At 39.3% G+C, this 22,452-nt stretch overlaps 1 protein-coding gene across 5 annotated transcripts in view; it reads right to left on the bottom strand.

Annotated features, from left to right (window-relative positions):
* Positions 1–17,203, bottom strand: part of CCDC88A (coiled-coil domain containing 88A) — a 64,907-nt gene extending 47,704 nt beyond the window's left edge. For all 5 annotated transcript variants that reach the window (XM_065630720.1, XM_065630719.1, XM_065630721.1 and 2 more), the window contains exons 1-3: positions 17,131–17,203; positions 16,195–16,577; positions 15,976–16,076 (exon numbers count right to left, since the gene is read on the bottom strand). In XM_065630720.1, coding sequence (XP_065486792.1) covers positions 15,976–16,076; positions 16,195–16,257 — 164 coding nt within the window. In that variant the 5' untranslated portion in view covers positions 16,258–16,577; positions 17,131–17,203. The remainder of the gene's footprint in view (positions 1–15,975; positions 16,077–16,194; positions 16,578–17,130) is intronic.
* Positions 17,204–22,452: the final 5,249 nt, after the last annotated feature.

Below are 22,452 nucleotides of genomic sequence, written 5' to 3'. Positions count from 1 at the left end.
GCTGTTTACTATCATGAGGCACAAAACCAGAATGTAAGTTTTAACTTTTCGAACAATGAGGAATATGAAATCCATCATGCTAACACACATGAAATTATTTTTAATTTATTTACAGATGACCCAAGTCTGTCAACGAAGGGATTATTAGTGGGAGCTTTTGTCATGTACTCTCATATACTACCAGATTTTTGTCTGAATTATCTTGGCTTCAGAGAGGAAACCAATCCCTTTTTCCTTCACAAAGTAGGAAGGATCTGAGGAAATGCAGATGAGTCACCCTTTTTCAATACCTCGTAACATACCAAGTTATTAACTACATACGAGACAGCGCGACAACCATTCATTGTGATTTTTCAAGGAAAACAATGCAGAACCAATGCAACTCCCCCACAACAGCCTGTCAAAGGCTTACAGAACTCATGAGATGGCGCATGTGAAGTTTCATAGCTTTTACACAGATACTTGCTACAGTTGCACACCGAAATTCAACACAGGCAAAGGATTACACTCAAAAATGATCTGAATATTGCAGTGGACCAAGATGTTACTTTGGATTTACTAATTCAGCCAGCCTGTAACTGCAAAAGGAACTAAATGAGCTCAAATTGATTCTGCTTTGCAGCTGTGCAGAACTGAACTCCTCTCCAAACTGAATTCATTCACATTTGTTAAAATCAGAAGAGAAAATCCAGGATAAATCCTGCTGACCTGCTGGCATGCAGAGATCAGCCGAACTCTCCTATTTCTACATTCATATCTACAAAAGGCCGATTTGGGCCCTTAATCTTCATCTTTAATCTTAATGACTATGGGATTATCTCCAGGCTTTTTCATCCTCTTCAGCAGCATTTCTACAGCCGCACATTGTGGATGACTCTCCTTTTAGAGCACCCAAAACACAGCACTGGAGCTTCCTGGATATTGCAATAGCTCTTATTTTAGTATCAACACCAAAATCAGTGTGCAACCACAAGAATTCAAAACACAAATGCCATAAAAGCTCAGGCTTCACACCTTATCATTTCAAAAGTTGTACTAGAGAATTTAGACAGATCTTGTAACAACAAAAACTAGCACTATGTCTTCATAATGGTATGTAAACACAAATCTTTACACACTTTGAAGACAAATTGTTACTATCTGAATAAAACAAATGGGAAATGCACACAAACAACAAATTCCTGAACAACAGCAGAAACAATCAATGTCAAAGATATCTGTGTGGAAGAAGGAAAAAAAGAAAAAAAAAAAAGGCAATTACAGCCTAAGATTTCTTGGGACACAAGTTCTTAGTTCCCCACCACTGTCACCTTCATGTTTTGCAGTACAATATTTCATTACTGGGACTTGCATAAACCAGAGATACAGCACACGTGCTTTGTGTTTTACTTGGTTATATGAATATCCATTTTTGAAATCAGAAGTCAGAACACGTGGGCAAGATCAGGAACCATAGGATGTCATTATACCCGTTCCTGGACTTTGATCCCAACTACCAGCATTTCTGCTTACAGCACAAATAACTCACATCTCTCAAATAATGCACTAACAGATACTAACTGAGCATTTTTAGAACGCTTTAGCAGATACTTTGTCAACAGCGCTACAGCAAATCATTCTTGCTTCATTTTTTCCATCTTAATCCTTAGAAATCCAACAGCGTATGGATCAAGTCTTCCAAATTATGCATTAACAAAGATAATGAGAAATTCTATTCTATTAGTCTTGTGTCAAGCTTAACGCTGACACGTATAAAAGATCTTTTTAATTGTAAAGTACACTACTGTTGAAAGTAAAGTACCATTCCTTTATTTCCACCAATTCACCCCAGGTATCCTCCTCCCCATATATATAATAATAATAATATAATTCTTATAATAATTCATATAAGTATAATAATTATTTTAATGTGGTGAATATCTTCATCTACCTAGAACAAATGAATGGCTGACACGCATTTCTCTCATTTTATGGAAATTCCAGGCTTTTATTTTTTTAATAAAAATTATGCTGGTTTGGGTCAAAGTGATTCATTCCTGTAACTCAAAAGAGAAAGCATTCAACTGTTTGTTTGTGTTTGGTTTGGGGTTTTGTAGGGGTTTTTTGCCATAAGTTGCAGGCAACAGTTTAGTGAAGCTGTGAATTTTGCTGGGAAAACCCCAGATGTGCGCTGGAAGTGGATCCTTACCACTTGAAAAAATAGTCCAGTTATATGATCCTCTGCTAGTGCAGAAATATCAACAATTAAAAGCGTCAGGCTCAGGACAACAAGTGCACAGAATAAATTTATTTCAATAATCTTATTTTTTTTCCAAAAGATTATGGCTACAGGTAACAAGAATGGTAACAAGAAGCTTAACTTCTTGGTCTTGAGGCTTGACAAAATTAAGTTACTTACACATCAGTACTATCACTACTAGCCTCCACAAATCATTTTTAATACAGTTAAACACGTACCCTCAGTAACCCACTCTTGCTAGTAGGAAGTTGTATTTCTTTGATTTTGTCACTTTTTGGTAAAGATTGTCATATTGGGTCATTATTCTTCAAAGGAGGGAGGTAAGCTGTCTTTGGCGCTCTCAGTCAACATGTTAGCAAGGACTAGGTTGACTTTTACTGATAAAAAATTGATTCTAACTCTTCCCGGAGTGAAATCCTGCTCTGAATACCTTCCAGTGCAAAAGGGACTTTAACTCCGCACTACAGTAATTTAAATCTTTCTAACCACGTCATTAAATGAGTATACTTTGTAAACACAGAATACTAATAGGCTACCTACAGAAATGACCCAAAACATCTAAACGACTTAAACATCTAAATTAGAGGCTGCTTGGTAGAAGAATCCTGCAGCGTTTGTATTTACCAGCGTTCCCTCATCTCCGGTCACTGATTTCTAGTTTTCAGACTATGCTTGAATGGCGAGCTTTGAGCGGCAAAGTACATTGAAGAGCCAGGAACAGGCCTGACAGATCACTGCTCACACCATGAACTGCCATTAGGTCCTTCAGCAGGAGTGTCATGGTTTTAAAAAATAAACACACCTTCACTCCCAATATTGATAACCAGGCCTCATTCTCTCCAAGCCTCAAGCTTTGAAGCTCAGCAGCCTCTTTAATCCACAAAACGCCATTTAAAATAAGCTTTATTTAGTCAATATAGTCCATCTTCCTAAATACTGATGTCTTAACTTGTTCCTCTCAAAGAGGAACTAACACAGCATGATGTTAGCGACACATTTTCCATTATATGTTGTTTGTATAACTCTATTTTGTCAGACTGGTCCAATCCACTAATAGACATACCAATTTTCTTCTAAAGCATTTTGAAATAACTAACAGAAAAAAACTAATGAAATATAATCTGCAAACATTTTTCATACAGAAGGATAAAATTCTAAAATTGCCAAATATTTGTATTGCTTTCAAGAGCATATATCTTTAAATTAGTTTACATTTTTTGGCAACTAATTTATTACAGATTTTAATAAATTACTTGTCTCCCTATGTTGAATTGTCCAATTTTTATGACCAAGAAATTTTTATAATAATTACATTTTTATTAATACTAAACAATTCTGCTTATTAGAATATGTTTGGTCCAATACCACTGAAATAAACTGGTACATGCTGTTGGGAATTCAACAATATGCCAATGAAATAATGTCGAAAATAAACCGGTTCTAAAATAGACCTTTGTAAAAGGTAGCTTTAAAGAACTGGTTTTTTAAAAACAGAAGATACCAGTGGCTACTGTGCTAGCTACACTATAAACATTTTTAAGGCAATACACGCTCTGAACTCTGAATTGCTCCTTTTATTAGGTGGAGCTACTGAACTGCTTCAGTGGCGAATAGCCTGGCAAAATAGGGCAAATCTGTGCAAAGTCAATAGGAAGCAGAGCAGTAAAAGATACCCTTGAGCAATTTTACATTTAAGAGCAACCTACTTATGACAAGATACATTAATTTCAATAGCCATAAAAACAGACAAGAGCATCTATCCCAATAATGCCTTAGATTAAAACTACTCATTATAGCAAAAACTTCATGATTTTGAAATACTACCAGTGTCATGAATTACAGATTGAGACCTCATATAATCAGGGATTACGTGTCTTTAATTTTTCATTGACCAAAATCTATCAGAAATGGGAATGTGATATCTTAATGGCTTCATGCTTAAACCTATGCAGACTGCAAACCAGTTGTGTCCTCTCTTGCCATCTGTTCCTTGATGGTACTTAATCATTAAGTCTAGTATTATAACGTACCCTCATTCGATACATATCATTGTTCAAATGTATTTGTTAAGTATAGTGAAATGCTGAAACAAGCACTTTTGAAAAAATCCTACGCAAGTGTACAGCTCAAAGGATAATAAATATTGACTGTTACTCTGTGGTTTAGCTTACAGTAGCACAGTATTCACATTTACATATAAATGCTGCTTGCCCAATAAAGTTATCGTCTTTGCAAAGTCCCTATAATTGGAACACTGAGGCTCACTCCTGCGCTTTGCAAAATATTCCAATAATTACTGGTATGAGAATTTTTGGATAGATTTCAAATAATAAAGCAGCATTGCCATTATTTACTGTTAACGAGAAAATAAACATGTACAAAATGTGTTTTGCAAAGAAATTTGATACAGCAGTGTCCTTTTACTGTGCAAGTTAAAATAAAATCAGGACTTCCCTGGAGAATAACTGATAATCTCCAATTTGCTTTAAATATTTGAAGCAACACCAGACAGAGCGGTACACTGAGGCAATTAAATTATCAAAAGCACCTCTGCATACTGGGCAAAAGGAGCCTTGGCCTTCCCCAGTGTACTGTTTGATCAATCTTTACAATCGAGTTACAGCATCAAATGGGGCAAATTCTGAAGTACAATATTGTCAGTATCTGAACCTGGTGATCACGCAGACTCTAGAAACGCTGGTACAAGACTGCACACTTCAAACTCCTCCTGCATCTACCAGTATGAACATTTTCTGCTGCCAAAGAGTATTTCCATGCTAAACCTATTAAAAAGATGAAGAAAAGACGCGTACCTTCTTTTCTCTACCTCTGGCACATGTTCATCAGGCTTTCTGTGTTGATAGAAATGGATTTAAATGGATGACTTCTCTAAAGAATAATTCAAGATACAGACTATCCACTGTTGAAGCATGCAAAGAACTAACTCAGCACGTTCTTATCTGAAAAACAGAAGGCAATAAAATCCTTCCACCTCTTGAAGAGCATCATGCAAGCCATGCAGCAAACCCTGAGGCTGCAGTGCATTGACGATGTTGAACGATGCGATGGCCCAGTGATGTTACGCAATGTGCACATGACTATCACAAGTGGAGAACCACAGCCTGACTTGCTGAAGACACAAGGGATGTACATTCTAGAGTTGTTCGAGTGTTCAGTTTTGAATCCTGCTTAGCCACTGTATCTTTGTGCGCTTCCACAGGATCCAGGAAAAGGATGCTCTAAGCCTCACCTGCAATGAGCAAGCAAATGTGATTTATACCAACCACTCTTCTTTGCCTTTTTAGTGGGCATTTATGACAACCTACCTCTTTCTTGTGAAAGACCTGTATTTTTGCCTTTAAGACAATACTGTTCAAGCAGCAATCAATGCACAGTCAAAATGTCTGCAGAACTACATGAACATCTGCTCAAACATCTAAAGGTATCATTACAAATGCTGAGATATCCTTTACCGCAAAATAAGGTGCATATTAGTATCTCAATTTAAGGACACTTGGCTAACTCTGCACTTAGCAAAGACTAACTATATGTGCCCAAATTTCAAAAGTTTTTTGCCTTATGCTAATGTGAGTTTTAGAAGCAACTCTAACTTCATAAGCCTTCTGTCCCTTGCACAAAACCACATGCTCTAGGATTACGTCCAACATCATAAACTATTAGGAGACTGAAGCTCTATGCCTGCTTACAAAAAACACAACCAAGTGGCCTATGACAAATCAGCTGGCTGGTGAGAATCACAAGAACACTGCCAAGAAGATGCGAGTAGACACTGAGCATTTGCAGACAGCTTTCCCACTCCTTGCCTCAGCTCTGCAGCATCCGACCAGGCTGAGCTGCTCACAGGGGAGCTGCACAGCTCTTAAGCTCTCTTGTTGGTGCTCGCAGTCCAATTACTCATGGCTGACATGCGCTAGAATAGCTGTATCGGAAGCAGTGCCACAAGCCTTTTGTGCCGCGTAACCCCGTCTCTCCCTCCTCCGTCAATACCAACCTGCTGCGCCTCCCGACCTCGGGGCTGCTCTGACCCGCAACTGCTCTGCTGGGTGGTCCCACCGCTCGTGGTGTTATTTGCACGAAGAGACATCCCCTCACATCTGTCACATGTGAATGAGCCAACAGCCAGACAAAATCATGGCACGTTCAAGAAGTCTGGTGACTGATCTTTAACTTCTCCCTCCCAGGGTTTTAAAAAGGCAGAGACCAGAACAGCGCAGATTTCTGGTTTGTCCTTTCTCTTTTCCTTAGTAGTAATAGGGAAGATGCATGCAGGTGAGTGAAAGGCAGGAGAAAGTAAGAGAGGAAATAAACCAGTTCACCTGTCATCTACTAAGCACACACTCGTATCACTGAATTAACACCCTCAAAAATCCTAACTTCCAAGCTTACAGAGCAACAGCTGTCTTTATCATCACATAATATGAAACGACTTTTCTACTCTTTCAACTTGACTATCTGATGTACTCTTTTCCTTTCACACTAAAAGGTACTATGTCAAATTGAAAGCTTTTGGCCAAAGACTGAAAATACCGAAATCACTACTCACTGCACCGAGTAACCCGGGGGAGCTCCCCCCAACAATCCATGAGAACGTGGAGCAGCCTCTGCTCCACGGCTGGCAAAAGGTAAAGGGTCTTCCACCAAATTAAACACTGTCACTGGCGGAAAAGAAAATCTATAGGATCCAGAGCATCACAGAATGCTTAACACACAAAATAAACACTCCCACTTATTAAATAATTGAGAATTCCTAGACAAAACAACTTGACAAAACTTTTTTTGAGCAAACAGATGAGAACCAGAAAGTTTGAAAACATACTTTACTACTTCAACAAATCTAAATATCCGATAAGGGTCGTCTTCTTCTGGTTTGGGCTTTTTTTGTTGTTGCTTGGTGGTTTTGTTTGTTTGAATCGCAAAAGGCCTAATAGCATCTACTGTTTCAAAAGGCAGAATTAGACTGCTGTAGTACCTGCACTATCCTACTTTCCAAATTAAACTAAAACAAAAAGGCAGCACAGGATGCAAGAGCATAAAGTCTACAAAGGACAAGCAAGAAAGGAGATGGACATACTGCAGAAACAAAGTACCAAAAATACTGAATACTGAAATTTTGCTTTTTCCTTTAAGTACTATGTGTTATTCTCCTTCTCAGGGCCAACGTTTGTCATTTTTCAAATGAGTTCAAATTTTAAGATCTATTCAGTCCAATACTAATTAACAGACTAACTGAAAACTATTTGACTTTGTGATTAACACCTCGATGTAACTGACCATTAAAACGCTGCAAACATTTACACCAGCAGTAATCCTGTGAAAGCCGTTAAATTAGCTTTACCTAAGCAAGCACGCCCAGATCTGCACCACAAGGTGCAGCATGACTTGATACCAAACAGAGGTCGTGAAGTGAGAAAATGTTTTTACAGTCTACCTTGGAAAGAACATCCTGCAAACATACAGGTAGTACTTGGAAGAAACATCAGAAACAGTTACAAAAGCAGCAGAATACGCCAGAGAGTTGCCAGATACGAAGCAGCAAGCAGCACAGAAACGGAGCAAATAAACACTTATCGGCCTTACCAAATGATATTTGTGGAGCTAACATGCTTCCTAAGATATTTAAAACATTAACATAAGGGAAAATAATTTCTGTAGGATTCAAAAGCAATACACATACACACAGTCTTCTTTAAGCTTAAAAAAAAATTAAGATATTATTAAATTTGTATATACAAGTTTTTCTCTTCTGCTCTAATAAACTTCCAACACCACAGCAGCACAAACTTTGCTTTATTTGGTAATCATAACACCACCAAAAATAATTTATCCTTTGGAAAACCTGGGAAAATGTTCACTCATTTTGTTCTTTACTTCGAACCTTGCTGAAGCTATAAATTCTCAAAAATAATTAGCTAGTACTTGAGATTTAAAACACTCTGACCTTAGGTAACCATCCCAGCACATTGAGCATTTAAAAAACACAGGGAAATGCTGATGTGAAATCAGCCTAGTGAGATGACACCAAAGCTACCTGAATATTGCAGTTTCAGTGACTAAAAAGATCTTAAGTTGTAAAAATACTGCCACGCAGATTTCCGTTAATACTTTTGGTTAGAACACCATGACTCTAGAATTTGCCTTTCTTCTGTACAATAAAGCTTCTATAAGTAAATTAATAACAATAAAACATACGTCATCTTCTTCTGTACCAATTTTTAGACTACCAAGTGACAGTTCTGAGTCCTTTGTACAGATTATTCCAGAGAATGAGACAAATTCAAATGCAAGGCTCCTGGATCTACAGGAATTGCCAAAGAAAACAAGTTACATTTCTTGTAAAAATTTTAGCCACGTGAGCAACTCCATTGCTTCAGCACACTAACTGAGATGTGTTGGAAATTCTGTACGCACATCAATTTACGTACAAGCCCCTGCTGATCTATATATAAATAGAGCAGTACATGGACTGTACCCCTGTTAACTACTCACAGCTACAAGATAAGCATACACATAAGGGCCTGTAAAATAAGTGCATTCTTTTCATCTTAAAACATTAATATTAATATCCTTGCTAAGATGCAAACCAGCACTTTTTAGTTACGACATTTCTCTGCATTCTATCATACACCAACTAGTATCCGTATTTTGTTTTTGTCTGGCATACACAATACTCTGAATACACAGCAAGTATATTCCCAAGCTACCAGGAAATTACACTAGACATTTTTGCTCAAGGGTTTATTTAAGAAAAACAAAGATACCACACAAACAAAAACTAGAGCAAATATTTCCCCGCAGCTTAAAATAAGTTATAATTCTGTAATAAACCTAAGTGGACTATCTCCTATCACTACAGAAAAGGAAGCAATTTTTTAACTTTATCTAAGTGTGCAACACAAAGATTCACTCAACAGCCAGGAATATAACACAAGCTGCTTACGAGTTTATCTGTTATGATTTCCAAATCCAAAAATACAACATAAGATAATTTTTGCTTTTTCCTCAGAGTAAGCACATCAACCAAGTCCGGGCCAAGCAGTAGCCTTGCTCCAATTCAACACTCTAACATCAATTAGTCCTATGTATTTTGTAAATCCAACTGCCTAAGAGGCCGTGCTTCTTCGGAGCATCTTAAGGCATAAATAGAGGACTCTCTAAAACAAAGCAAACAAATAGACTCACACACGGTTATTACCAAATAATCTCTGACCACTGAGGTCATATGCTCCAACAAAGCGGAATTTTGAAAAATGTCTTTATCCCTGAATAATTATGACATAGGGAAAAGTGCTACAGTATGAAAGACAAGAAAGGCAACAAACTGGTATTTAGTTTGGAGAAAAAGAAGGAGGAACATATGAAAGAACACAAAGCTAAAAAGCTCCTTTTTCACCGAAGAAACAAATGAGGAAAATCTAGAAGTAAGCTCCTCAAATTTAGCATAGGATTAAGATGTGTTTGATTTAGCAACCAATTTGTCAATTAACCAGATTAGTTTATTAAAAAAAAAAAATCAGACCACAGCAATACTTTGCAAAGGTTTGTGGCGCAGAGATCTCCAAACTAGCCATGGAACCTCCAAAAATACAGCCTTGCCAGTGAAAGATGCAAGCTGATCAGTCCAGGTAGGATATATTCATAGCTAAGTTAAACCTCTGAACCTTTGTGGTATAAATTTAGAGAAAAACGAGATGTGTATTGCCTTTCCTTACAGGGCAGGGAGGCACGACCACAGCAGCAGAGGAGCAGAGGCAGGTAAAGAGCATCTCCTCCCTTACCTCGCTCAGGCATCTCTGCCCCGTCGTCTTCAATGTGGTACCCACGTCTCTACATATAAACCAGCCTGAACTGAGTCACGTCACAGGAGCACACAGTTGAGCAGTACTCTCTTACTTACCCTTCCTGACAATGCAACACCTAAAATACATGCTTAGAAAGCTATTCGTAAGTTTCTTTCATTATCTTCATAGAGTACTTTGAAACAGCACGTAGAATGAGAGTGAAATGCAAAATACCCTAAAAATAAAACTGTAAAGCCACAGTGAATTTATATTGTCTCCTTGCCAGCATATTTTCAGTGCTGAAACAAGTCATTTTGATTTTAGATCTTTCAACTCAGATTGCTATTTATGGAACAGGTAGATAGACTTAATAGAGCACCTCCGTATGTATTAAGAAACATTTTTTAACTCAGCTTTTATTCCCTGGCCCAGCTATTTGCCTAGACTAAGGATGTGATAAGTAGCACACTACCAAAAGAAATAAAGGAGACAGAATCAAAGATAGATACTCAAGATAGCACATGCAGAAAAAAGCAAAGAAGTGGATGTATACATGCAGAGGAAGATTTGGTTATTTATTTCCTAATCTTCAAAATACTGCAAAAGCCAAGAGTGAACTACAGAATAGTTTACTGCACAGAAATCAGAGTAGACAGGATGAAGGAAAGTGAACATCAAGTGTGGAAAAGGGTACAACAGAATAAAAACCCCTAGCAAAACAGAAACATAGACAAACGCTTTAAGCATTCCATGTTCAACCCACACTTTTTTCCCCTTTAGCTATCAAACCCCTAAGCACCTCAGAAGTCATCTCAGAAGTCCAAGAATTAGCCTATGTCCACCTCATTTGCCCAGTTCAAAGCTCACTGCAGGCAGATGTTCAAGTCTAAAATTCATCATCATTATACCATACGTAGTATCTTTTCCTTTTTTGTAATCAAAAGGTTTTAATTCCAACAATATTGAGCATGGTGCACGTCCTGCTGAACCATTTATTAAATAATTTGCTGCTTTACAAAAAACCTGAGTGTTGTAAATTCAGCTTTTCTTAAGAAAAACCTAGGCCCTACCACTGCAGAAGCACTCTTAGGAGAAACAGCTCTCAACTAGTGACATGTGCCACCTTGCATCTGCAGAAGCCCAACAGCACATCTGAAAAGTGTGAATCAATTCCATTCCCTGCAAGAACGAGATGGAGGTGCAGATTTAGTAATATTTGACTTTTTCCTAAAATACGCGCTCATATTTTTACTGCCGAACTCACCAATTTCATTTTCCCCAAAACTTTTTTCCGTTTCCCTGCCCAGCTATTAGATGTTCTTCAGAAAAGAGAGTGAATTGGAGGGGAGCGCCTGCTCCGGCACTTTCCCAGAGCCAGGCAGCTGGCTCAGCCACTGGACACGAGTCCAGTTTTCAGTGAATGATATAAGCAGGCCAGAAGTATGGGCTGGCAAGCTCAACACTTTGGAAAAAAAGCATACAACTGAAGACTAAGAGCTCAGAAAAGGAGTCAATGAAGCTGTCTACACATTCTGGGCGCACAGCACCAGAGTGGTGGAACAGTCAGCCCATCCACCTGGAAAATTCTAAGGGTGTCAAATGCTCACGTGTAGATCCAGGCAGTGAAAAACAGTGGGAGAACAGCAAAGGGGAAAAAAACAGGAGAACAAGAAAATGCTTCATCCTTTTGGAGTAGTTCTCAGCATGCCTGGGTGCAGCAACTGATGTAGATAGTATCAATTAACATATTCAATTAAGACGAAAGTTATGAAAGCAGACAGGTTCTCCAGACAGTGGATTAAATTAACTCAAGTTTCAGAGTTTGGTTCTATACATTTCCAACTCTGCATACAGTATTTTGCCAATAGTTCCTTTAAAACAGATCCATTTCCACAAACACAATGCATAATAAAATAAACCCACTAAAACTAGCAAACTGTTTCAAGCCTTTGTTACTTGACCAAATATTAATGGGGGTGCTAAATGTAATGAAAAGTCCCAATCTTGTAACTACTCGCAGCTGTCTATTTTTATTCACAGGAACGAGTTTTAGGAACCACAGTTTGTATTAAAAGATTTTCAGCATTTCTTACACAACTCTATTGGAATTCAATTAACAAATATCAGAGAACAAGACCTACCAGAAATTTAAAAAAAACACTCAGAAAATGAGTGTTTCTGTAAGAATATCTTTATCTTTTGGGATCAGAAGAGTATATAAACAGTACAACACTAAGACTGAAAAAAAAAAAAGGTGGTGTTAGGTTCTGGAAAAATATCTCTAGGACAACTAAGTATTATTTTACTGTAATGGCACATAGATGTGCAACAGGTGACTAATCCATTGAATTATACTTTTTCATTTATTATAGTAGTATACACAATGTATTTTACTCAAGCATACGAGCAGTCCACACATTAAAAGTATTAGGATATAGAGGTACGGTAAAGGTATGAAGTATTCTCGGCATGTTCCTCCACCTCCCTGCTATGGACACCACTGCACTGATCTCTTGCATTCTGATTTATTTCCAAGAAGCGTAGTTCCTTTTTGTATCAAAGAACACCAAGATAAAGGCTCAGATTTAGAAAGACAGATGGGTTCCTATCCAGAGGCATCAGATACTGACTGATCCCAGCAGAAGGTAGGTAACCAAATACTTTTGAAGAACAGGACCTAAATTTAAACAGGAAATAAGAGACATTCTCTCAAGTTAGGAGTTTAATATTATAGCACTGGAACTCTCCTTAATTAAAAATAATTTTCTAAAAATACTAATAAAATTGGCCTGTAGCATCTCCAGCAAAGAAAGAGCTGTCAGATGTAACCAGACACTGAATGGAATCTCTGTAATTTTCATGTGCACTAAAACGTCCAAGAAGTCAAAAAGCAAAAGACATACAAGGAATGCAATGAAATATTCTTGCTCACGTATCAGGTACTAATAAACCCAATGCTGACAAAACCCAACCACCTCGGTACCACTACCCTGCAAGTATTCCAATGGTGACATCTATTTCCTCTGCCTGAATCGTTACAATCGTTGAAAATAAATTTGGTCTAGACAAGCACAAGGAGAAACAAATGCCATACGAACAAACTCTCACTTGTCACTGACGGAGGGCAGGATTAACTCTTTTTTTCACTGAACAAAAAAACCTTCTCTAAGTAACAAAGCCACTTTTTTTGATCATGTCACTGTTTATAATCCATGTCTAAACCAATATATTACCACTCACTTTTATGGATATAGAATTTGTTTTTTCAACATTTGCCAAAAACAAAGTATTCCAGTACATATAAGGCAGGACTACAGCACGTCCAGCAGCCTCCACTTGCTCATGCTTTCAATGCCCTTTAAATGGCTTTTCAAGCAGAGGAGCCAACCTACACCAGCACCACATCACAAAGTCCTCAGCTGACAGGTACATACTAGCTCTATTCTCACACCAAAATACCAACAGCCTGAAATAGCTCAAAACCAAAGAAAATAGTAAGCACCATATAACACCACCCATGTGAATTAAAAAAAAACTTCTAGTGGTACTTTCCACATTTCTACAAATGATACTCCTGGTGACTTCTGCAAGAACATTTCTCTAGAGCTTCTAACAGCACCATCGCTCCTAACCACGAGTCTCTAGTTCTCATGTGAAGTCAGTCATTGAGAGCTTAAAAAAAAAAAAAACAACAAACCACAAGCAAACAAACACAAAACAACATTCCGAAGAAAAATATTTTGCTTTTGACGTCAGGTGATACAATTTTTTCTGCCACATTTCCTCAACACATGGTAGTTAAGACTGAAAGCAAAAAAGAGAAATACTAATAAAATGGAAGATACTGAAAATAAGTAATACTGATTAGTTGGAGCTGCATCTTTTAAATATTTTTGCAAATGAAGATAGACATTTAATAGGTGGATATTCAAAGTGAGCAGGACTAGAAGTTAACACAGGTTTCCACAGCGACTTCACCAGAGACGGAATCTGTCGGCAAAACATGAAACATTTTTTCCTCTTCCAATCCTGGCAAAAAACCCAAAACAAATAAAAACCCTCCAAAAGAAGAACACAGTTCTGGAAACTTCAATTCTAAGTAGTAATCAACCATAGCACATTTCAGTCCCCCCCCAAATTTATTTTATATAAAATACACCTTCCAGTGTAGTTACATTTTTGTAAAATGAATTGTATTTGTACACTGCTCCTTTTACATGCACCATAGTTGAAGGCAGTTTTTAATTGTTCTGACTACAGAACCATCTTATATTAAATTCACATCTCCCACGTGTATTTATACGCACGCACAAACCTCTCAAGTAAACTCCAGTAATCATGGTTTGGGGTCCAAGATGCACGTACAAAGTCAAAGCCAAATTCAATGCACATTGACTTAAGCATGAGAATGTTGCCTCTCTGCAGCGTTCCATTTCACATATGTGTATCTCACATAATGGATATCAATTTATAATGTTAGCATTCCAGAAACTTGCTGAGAAAGTTTAATTTCAAGATCATACTCTTCAAAGTCACCTTGGTCCAGTTCCAGTACTAAATTTGCCTTCCAGCTGTCAAACGTTTTTACCAAATAGAAGCTTTACATGTTAAATGCATGGTCATAACTGACAAGCTACTTGATTTATATTAAGTCCAAGAAAAAAAAAATCAATTGTAAAATAAAAATGGTACGATTCTGTGAATGTATCACTTAAAATTCTTATTAATATATGCCAGAAATACACTCAAGATTTTTTTTAAGAAGTTCAATTCCACCAAGTTTTCCACGTTTCTCAGTATTACAGAAATAAACACTTGGAATTCACAGAATTGGTGACAAAGAAAATACTGATTTCAAAAATACGTCCATTCAAACTTAAATGTGGTAACGTGTAGATCTTTTTACGTAGATGAGTTATACAAGCTGAATACCAATAGCAAAAACTTTTAAAGTACTGAATACGAGCAAAAACTTTAAAGAGAGTAAAAGGATGCCCAACGCCCAGCAGTTCCTGAGGAGCAGCTGTCACCACAAGCTGCTCACACACTCATCTATCCAGCCATCCATAAACGTACATTTTTTCATACCTATACAAACAAAAGATGTATTTCTCTGTAAAGACTTAAAATATATTTTTTAAAAAAAAGGTATGAATAATTTTTTTTCCACTGGTAACGTTTCTATGATTCTATCACTAGACACTTGACAAAAGTGTTACTCTCTAGCATTACAGTAGTGGGCAACATTCCAGTCAAAACTATGATCAACAAAAAGTCACTGTAATTGTAAAGAAATGTTTCTAACAATCAGAGTTTTCAGTAAACAATTTACAAAAGTCTGTAAAAACGTTTCTTCTGTGGCTCATACCCAAAAAACATTCTACACTCTTAATTACAATACCAGCTTTACTGCACAACTGCTACCTACTCTAATTTGGAACTGTGAAAAATAAAGCGGAAGGAGTTAAAGGACAGTCCATTTGCTCAGTAAACAACATTATGTGACTCACATGCGATGTGTAAGTTGCATGTAATGTGAACTATGATATGGATTAGAATCTTTTTAGCCAAGCAAATTTATTCAAAATTCTGTTTATGAGCAGGACTTACAGTAGCACGAATCTTTATGCTTCTCAGTGGAAATCTGGGAAGCTATTTACAGTCATCCAATTTTCCAGTAAGTTCTATATCTCATGATTCAGCCAGTATTACACTATACATGCCGCAAATATATCACTCAGATATTAAATTGTAAAGAGCATCTGCTACGCTCCAAAGTCTCCCCTTAACCAACTACATGACTAATTCAGGTATAAAACAGAGAAATGTACCAAGGTCAATATGGAGGGGGAAAAAAAGAGCATTCATAAGAAAGCAAAATGTACAAGAAAACCAAGAGCAAAAAATAAACCCAAGGCACAACTTGCAGGCACTTACATTTGCAGCATGACTTCATTGAGAAACACACCGTCCACCAGCACCACATATTCTTCCAGGTTGGTCCCATTTCCTCCAGCTAATGGCCCAAATGTCTTAACCTAAAACAAAATCAGCATCACCATGACGCTAACTCCACCTCATTCTCTGCCGCAAGGCATTTATCTTCAAACAATGAGCAAATAAATGAATAACGTGTGAGGAAAAATGAACGCTTACCCAGGTGACAAGAGGGCTAGACATGAACTGCTCCAAAAGGGGTGTGAATATTTCGTTCTCCATCTTACAAAAAAATGGTTAACATCAACGTAGCTCCACTGATGCAAAAAAATACGAGAAGTCCTCCACCGTAGCAACTCTCTGACACGCTCCAAGGATTTAGCTGGAGTAAGTGAACCCCATTTTTACCAAGCAATTCCACGGCAACAAAAAAGTCAGTGCATTGGCAGCTGGGATTTATCTTCCTCTTCCAAGAAAAAAGGCATTTGGAAGCGCATCTACTCGTATTTCAGCCTTTCCATTGATGCCTCTCCCTTCCTACATACCGAGGGGTGGAAGGAAGGACGGGAAGAAAAGAGGGAGGCTGCCTAGCTACGGGGATTCTGCATCAGACAAAAAAAAAAAAAAAAAAAAAAAAGGAAGGAAAAATCTGCTTCAGCAGCGGCAGCTCCTCAGAAAAGGAGAAATTCCAGTAGAACTCCGCAAGCTCATCCCCACCGCGACAACCCCGAGGGGCTCAGACCCCCCGCACCGCTCGGCCCGGCCGCTCCCGCACACCAGGGACCCCCGGGGGACGGAACCAGCCCCCGGCAGGGACCAGCGGCTATTTTAACCCAGTTCCCTTTTCTAACCCCTTCCTTTTTCCACTAAACTACGACGCAACGCGGGGACGGCAGCGGCACACGGCGCCTCGCCCCACAACCTCGCCCTTCCCCCGTCCCCTCCCCTCAGGGCCCCGCCGCCCCCTCCCCAGCCCCAGCCGTCGGGTGCGGCTGCTCGCCCGCCGCTCTGCCCCCACCTCCCGCCGCACCAGCCCCGCTTCCCACCCCCGTTCCCCCGGATAACGGCCGCCTCGCCTCAGCCCGCCCGGCCGCGCCGCATCACTCGCCCCCTCCTCCCTCCTTCCCGCCCCGGCTACGGGCGGTTCCAGCGTACGGATCCCTCCGCCCCCGGGCTGCGTGCGGCTGCCCGTTATCCCTCCGCCAGCCCGGGTCCCTTCTTCCTCGGCCGCCGCTCGGGGATGGCGGCGCAATTAGAAAAGGGGCGGGGCCGAGGGAGCCGCTGCGGGAGCGGCGGCGCGCGAGCCCAACGGCCGCGGCGCGTGAGGCGGGAGCGCGCGCGGGCGCCGAGGGGATGATGCTCTTCGGTTCCCGCCCCCCCCCCCCCCGCCCGAAAAAAAGGTGCCTGTGAGGAAAAATTCGTTGTGGGGGAAAGAAAAGTGGGGCGAAAAGGGGAGGGGAGGGGAGTCGCTAACGCCCTTGAGGAGAAAAGCGGGATATTAATGGCACGATCCGCAGCGCGGCCTTTCGGGAGGGGAGAGGTTGAAATGCAGGCACACCCACGGTGGCACAAAATCCAGCTTTCTGCGGGGAGTCACCGGGGAGGGGGGGCGACCTGGTTACAGAAAAGCGAATGATGACTAGCAGTTCTCTCGCCTAAGCCATTGTCCTTAAGCTGTCTCTAGCCACTTGTGCTTCAAATCTCAAATACTGCGTTAACATACGGGACCGTATCTGCTTAATAGATTATGCAGTTTATTGACGAAGCATTTAAAAAAAAAATCTCAAGCTAAATCCAGCTTCTCTTCCATGTAGTATAAATTAAATTGCAGCAGCATTTTTCCAAATACCTTCGGTTTTACACGGTAAAAATACCGCCACAAAACTGCAGTAAAAGTGACTGAAATTAAGTCCTTTTGAAAAACATCACAGTAACAGCTAAACAGATTAGGGTTTTGTAACCTAAATACTGCATATAGTATGTGTCCTAATGGTGCGAGATTAGAGAAAAAAAAATTCCAATCATGAGCTTTCCCCATATGTGAAACCAAAGAGAATGTCTAAGTAAAAAATTAGAAAAGTAAATTATGGACCTTGAAATATTAGTATACCGTTTGTATTCCAGGGGGGTTTTTTAAACAAAGTTGCATAGTTAAATGACTTTGATTCTCACAATTACACATTTTCAGCAAAAACCTGGTCTTTCTGTTCAAATCAGAGCTTTAGAGTGAACTCATCCTCCTGTGAAACAAAAGAAAAAAGAGCAAGCAAGGGAAAAATCCACGGTCTTGGGTCTGAATAAGAATCTGGTGATCCAGGGGTGAAATAACTGCCAATAAACTACCAGCCCTTAAAGGCAACTACAGAAGCATTTTTGTACAAGCCTGACTAACCAACCGCTAAACTCCCTGTCTCTGGCAACAGTCTGTAATATGCAATTGTGCATTCAACACTGTGGAACTCCCCTGGCTCATCAGTTTGGTTCTTGTGGGCTCTAATCAGGCACTAATGACTTTGGCATAAAGCAATTTCTAGGAATTAAAGATGGGCTAGTAGAAGTTGATAGCCCATGTAGTAGTTATGTGTTAATAACACCAGCTGGCTCATGAGTTCCTGAAAAATGTTATACTGAGAATTCATAACATGGAGATAAAGATTTGACTAAACCGTTTTAGATGTGTTTACTTTCATCCTCACCATCCAGTTTGCAAGCATTTTCAGCAGTGCTGTTCGTCACTGTTCCTAGAGAAACACTATTGTTAATATTTAACATGCAGCCATCTAGGAGAGGTGAGACAACTGGCTGAAGGATGAGAAGCCATCTACCTTGGATGATTGAGCTCTTGTTTGACAGACATCCCTTGAAATGAGTTAAATGGTAGAAAGAAATGTTTGTCTTTTGAGTTGTTTTTCTAATGCCAAACGGAATATGGAAGGCTCCCGGTTTTAGCGTAGCTGTCAGGAGTCATCAGGAGCATTGACCTAGGAAATACTTAGAACTCACAGCTCTACTTCAAGTGGTGAGGCAACACTGCAGTAACCTGTAGCTTGTGACACATTTGGCTGCATTGTTTTAGCAAGTTTGATGATGACAACTCTTATAGTGGTAAATCCAGGAACTTTGTTGCAATGATTTGGTACCAGCTGAAGAAGTTGGCAGCTTGAGTTAACTGACCCAGAAACAGAGAAGCCTGGTAGCAGGTGATTGCTGATGTCTCAAAGTGTGAGCTGTCTGAAATCCTCCACTCTTTCCCCGCCAGGGTGGAGCATCTGGATCCTCAGGTGTCTGGTGAGGTGTCTGCTCAGACCAGTACCGCTTCCTCAATTCTAACAGCAAACCAGTGGGCCTGCTCAGATGGTAAGAACCCATCTTTTCTCCTTTCATAGTCCCAGCACTGTACACCTCCTAAAGATCCCACACCGAGCTTTCACATTTCATTAGTATATGCAGCTCTCCTAAATGGTATGATTCAATTTGAAATTATATCTCTATCTTCTCCTTGGAAGTAAAGTACTCTATTTTATCTATAATAGAACTGATAAGATTGAATGATTCTTTTACCTCGAAACAATAAAGTTTAATAAATTAATATTTCTGCATTTAAGTTTTAATAGTTTTAACTATTCTAGGAATGCATATTCAGGAACATTTTAGAACTAAAAAAAATATTTTTATAATTTGAAAAAATGCACAAAGAACAGTCTTGTTCTTTCACATTTCTATTCTCTAGAACAGACCTGTCAATATGTAATACAGTGTGTGGCCTACTTCTTCTGAAAGTACAGATTTAGAGATTAACCGTGTTATTTGAAGTGTAGTGTTAGTTCTTCTACAGGTAAAGCATCTCCATCTCATTTCTGTTGTGTCTCCTCTCCTTTGGTACCACAAAGATTCTACATAGAAGACACACAAATTATAAACAACCTGTGCCTAGACCCCAGATCTGCAAATTACAGAATTACTTCATGACCTCACTTTAGCTTGTTTCTCTCATAGCATAATTTCCCATGCCTGTTGTTGCCAAATAAAATTTGAAGAATGACCAGAACACAAAGTGATGCCTTAAGTCTGCAGACGGCAGGAAAGCATAACTGTGTACAGCCACATTTCCCTCAGTAGAGTTTGTCAAAAGATTTCTGGTTAGCCCTGCCCACAGTGAGCCAAAGGAGGGGACTGTGTTGGGAGGAGAGTATAAACAATCTACCCAGCTTTAGCTGATGCAAGAGACAGTGGTTTTCTCTTCCTCTCCTACATAACCAAAAGAAAGAGGTGGCAGAGAAAGCTCTTGCTGCTGTTTTTGCCTACTCATCTGCACTGCTGGGTTGCTAGGCCTCTGCCTGGCCTGGTAAAACTTCAGGAGAGGACAAACCAGGAACCAAGTGTGGGTGCTTGGGCTGTAGAAGTGCATTCAAAACTAGAATTTTCCTAATATGGGCTCACTTGTCAGGGCTGTGGCTAGTGAAAACTGGAAGCTAATGACAAGTAGAGTCATTTTCCTTGTCCTATGTTTGCTCCCAGAGAAGCCCATCTCCCTCTCAAATCAAGGCTACAGGAACAGATGGGGCAATAAAAGGAAGAGTAAGGGCACTGAGGGGTTGAGTCTTTGTAAGTATGGGTAGGAATTCCCAAAGGTCCCACAAGTACAGTAGACTAAAAGTTACTTCTTGTTCCACAGAAGCTGAAAGCAGGGGAAACCCCTTTGTAATATGAATAATGAAATGGAAGTTCCACAACAGTTCTTAAAGATTTCTTCCCTGCTACTGAATCTGCTCTAATGTGATCAAAATTCCCCATCAACTTTAAGGGAACTTTCTGAGCAAGAACTGTTAGTAACCTCAGAATGAGAGTATTTTGAGTGAAAAATTAAGAACAGAACAGTAGAGGCTTGGAGAGAGTGTCTGTTGTCCATTTAAGGTTTTTTTACAGACCCCAGAGGTTTTACAGTTTATGTCCAGTTATACCAAGTAGCAAGAAATAAGTGACATCAGACAGGGAATATCCTGTAGGTTTGTCTACAATCCAGAACAGTTCTCTGCATCAGCATCAATGTAAATGCATCAGAGCTTCTTGTCAGGCAGAATGTTAATTGCAAGAACAGGTACTTAGCATTTCCAGCTATGCCTAGCTAACATCTCCACATCAGTGTGATCCCTTTTTAGCCACATGGGTATTGAATCCATAACTTCCAATTGAATTACAATTAAAAGTACAATCTAGCAGATTCACACAAATCTAGCAGTGACTTCCAATAATAACTTTTGTTATTAAAAATAAACTACTTGATTATAAGTTCTAACTTCAAGTACTTAACTTAGTTGTTTTAAAGACATCTTAAACTCAAGACAAGTCAATGCAGTATATTCACAGGGGCAGAACTGCAACAGTAGAGCCAGATTCTAACTCCTACTATATCACTGAATTGCACATTAGACAAGCCTTAATTTACTTGAAGAGCTAAATTGGTACTTAAACTGTGAAACAGTTGGTGAAAGTATTATATTTAATACCTCTATTCATCTGAAGAGGGAGGCACTTGCAGCTTTTTGTTCCCTTTCAATCACTTGGACTGGCAGGAAGGATGTCAGCTGATATGATCAGAAATAAATCACAAGCTATCTATCTTGATTTTTAAATTTAATAGCCGTGCCTAAAAGCTTCCATAGGCTTAGACTCCTAACAGAACAGTAGGCAAATATTGCTTTACAAAAAAATTCATTTGAATTTAGTATTAAACTAATTCAGGTCTTTTCCTCCTTAGCCAATAAAATATTTATCTGTGTTTTTGAGTTTCATCTGCTAACTACAAGCCTGTCTATTAATGTTGTCTATGAACTTCCCCTTGTTATTTGCTGCATACGAAGAAAATAGGTTTGGGGTTTTTTTTTTAATCTAAAAGCAAGCCTTAAACGTTACAGCAAGAACAGCAGTTACCTAGAACAATAGCTTTGGTACAAACTTCTGTTGTGGCCAGTGGAGTGAGACTGAGCAAAAGCTCTTGCTGACTTGCCTTCTGTCAAACCAGTTCCTGCCAGTGTGAGTAGTGGTTCTTCTGAACTGGGTCAGAAAGATGAATTATAGGGCATGCTATGCATTTCCTCTGACACGGAGCAAAGTGCAGCCCCTTCTGCTAATTGTTAGCAATTACAGCTAGCTGTTATATGCAGATAGGTGGCTAGAAAAGCAAGACACTATAATTGCATCAACAGCGCTATGCCATCTTGGATCCCTAATGCACAGAAACATTGAGCTGATTTTCTTCTCTAGCATTTTCCTTTAGTATAGAGCACTGTCGCCATTCAGTTTAACAAAACAGAAGAGGGTTTGTATCCCCTGCTAAAAACTCGCTTACCTCTTCAAACCGCAGCTGCCTCAGTTTCATTTTATTATGAAATCAAGTTTGCTTCATACAGTACCACGTTACTGGTAATTGCCTCCCTATCCTTTGCTGCAGAACCTTGCTGGTGCCTCCCTACTTTC

Source organism: Caloenas nicobarica, chromosome 3, assembly GCF_036013445.1.
Source record: "Caloenas nicobarica isolate bCalNic1 chromosome 3, bCalNic1.hap1, whole genome shotgun sequence".
Taxonomy (NCBI): Eukaryota; Metazoa; Chordata; class Aves; order Columbiformes; family Columbidae; genus Caloenas; species Caloenas nicobarica.
Note: the sequence above shows the minus strand (reverse complement) of the source record. Positions and strands in the feature narration are given on the sequence as shown.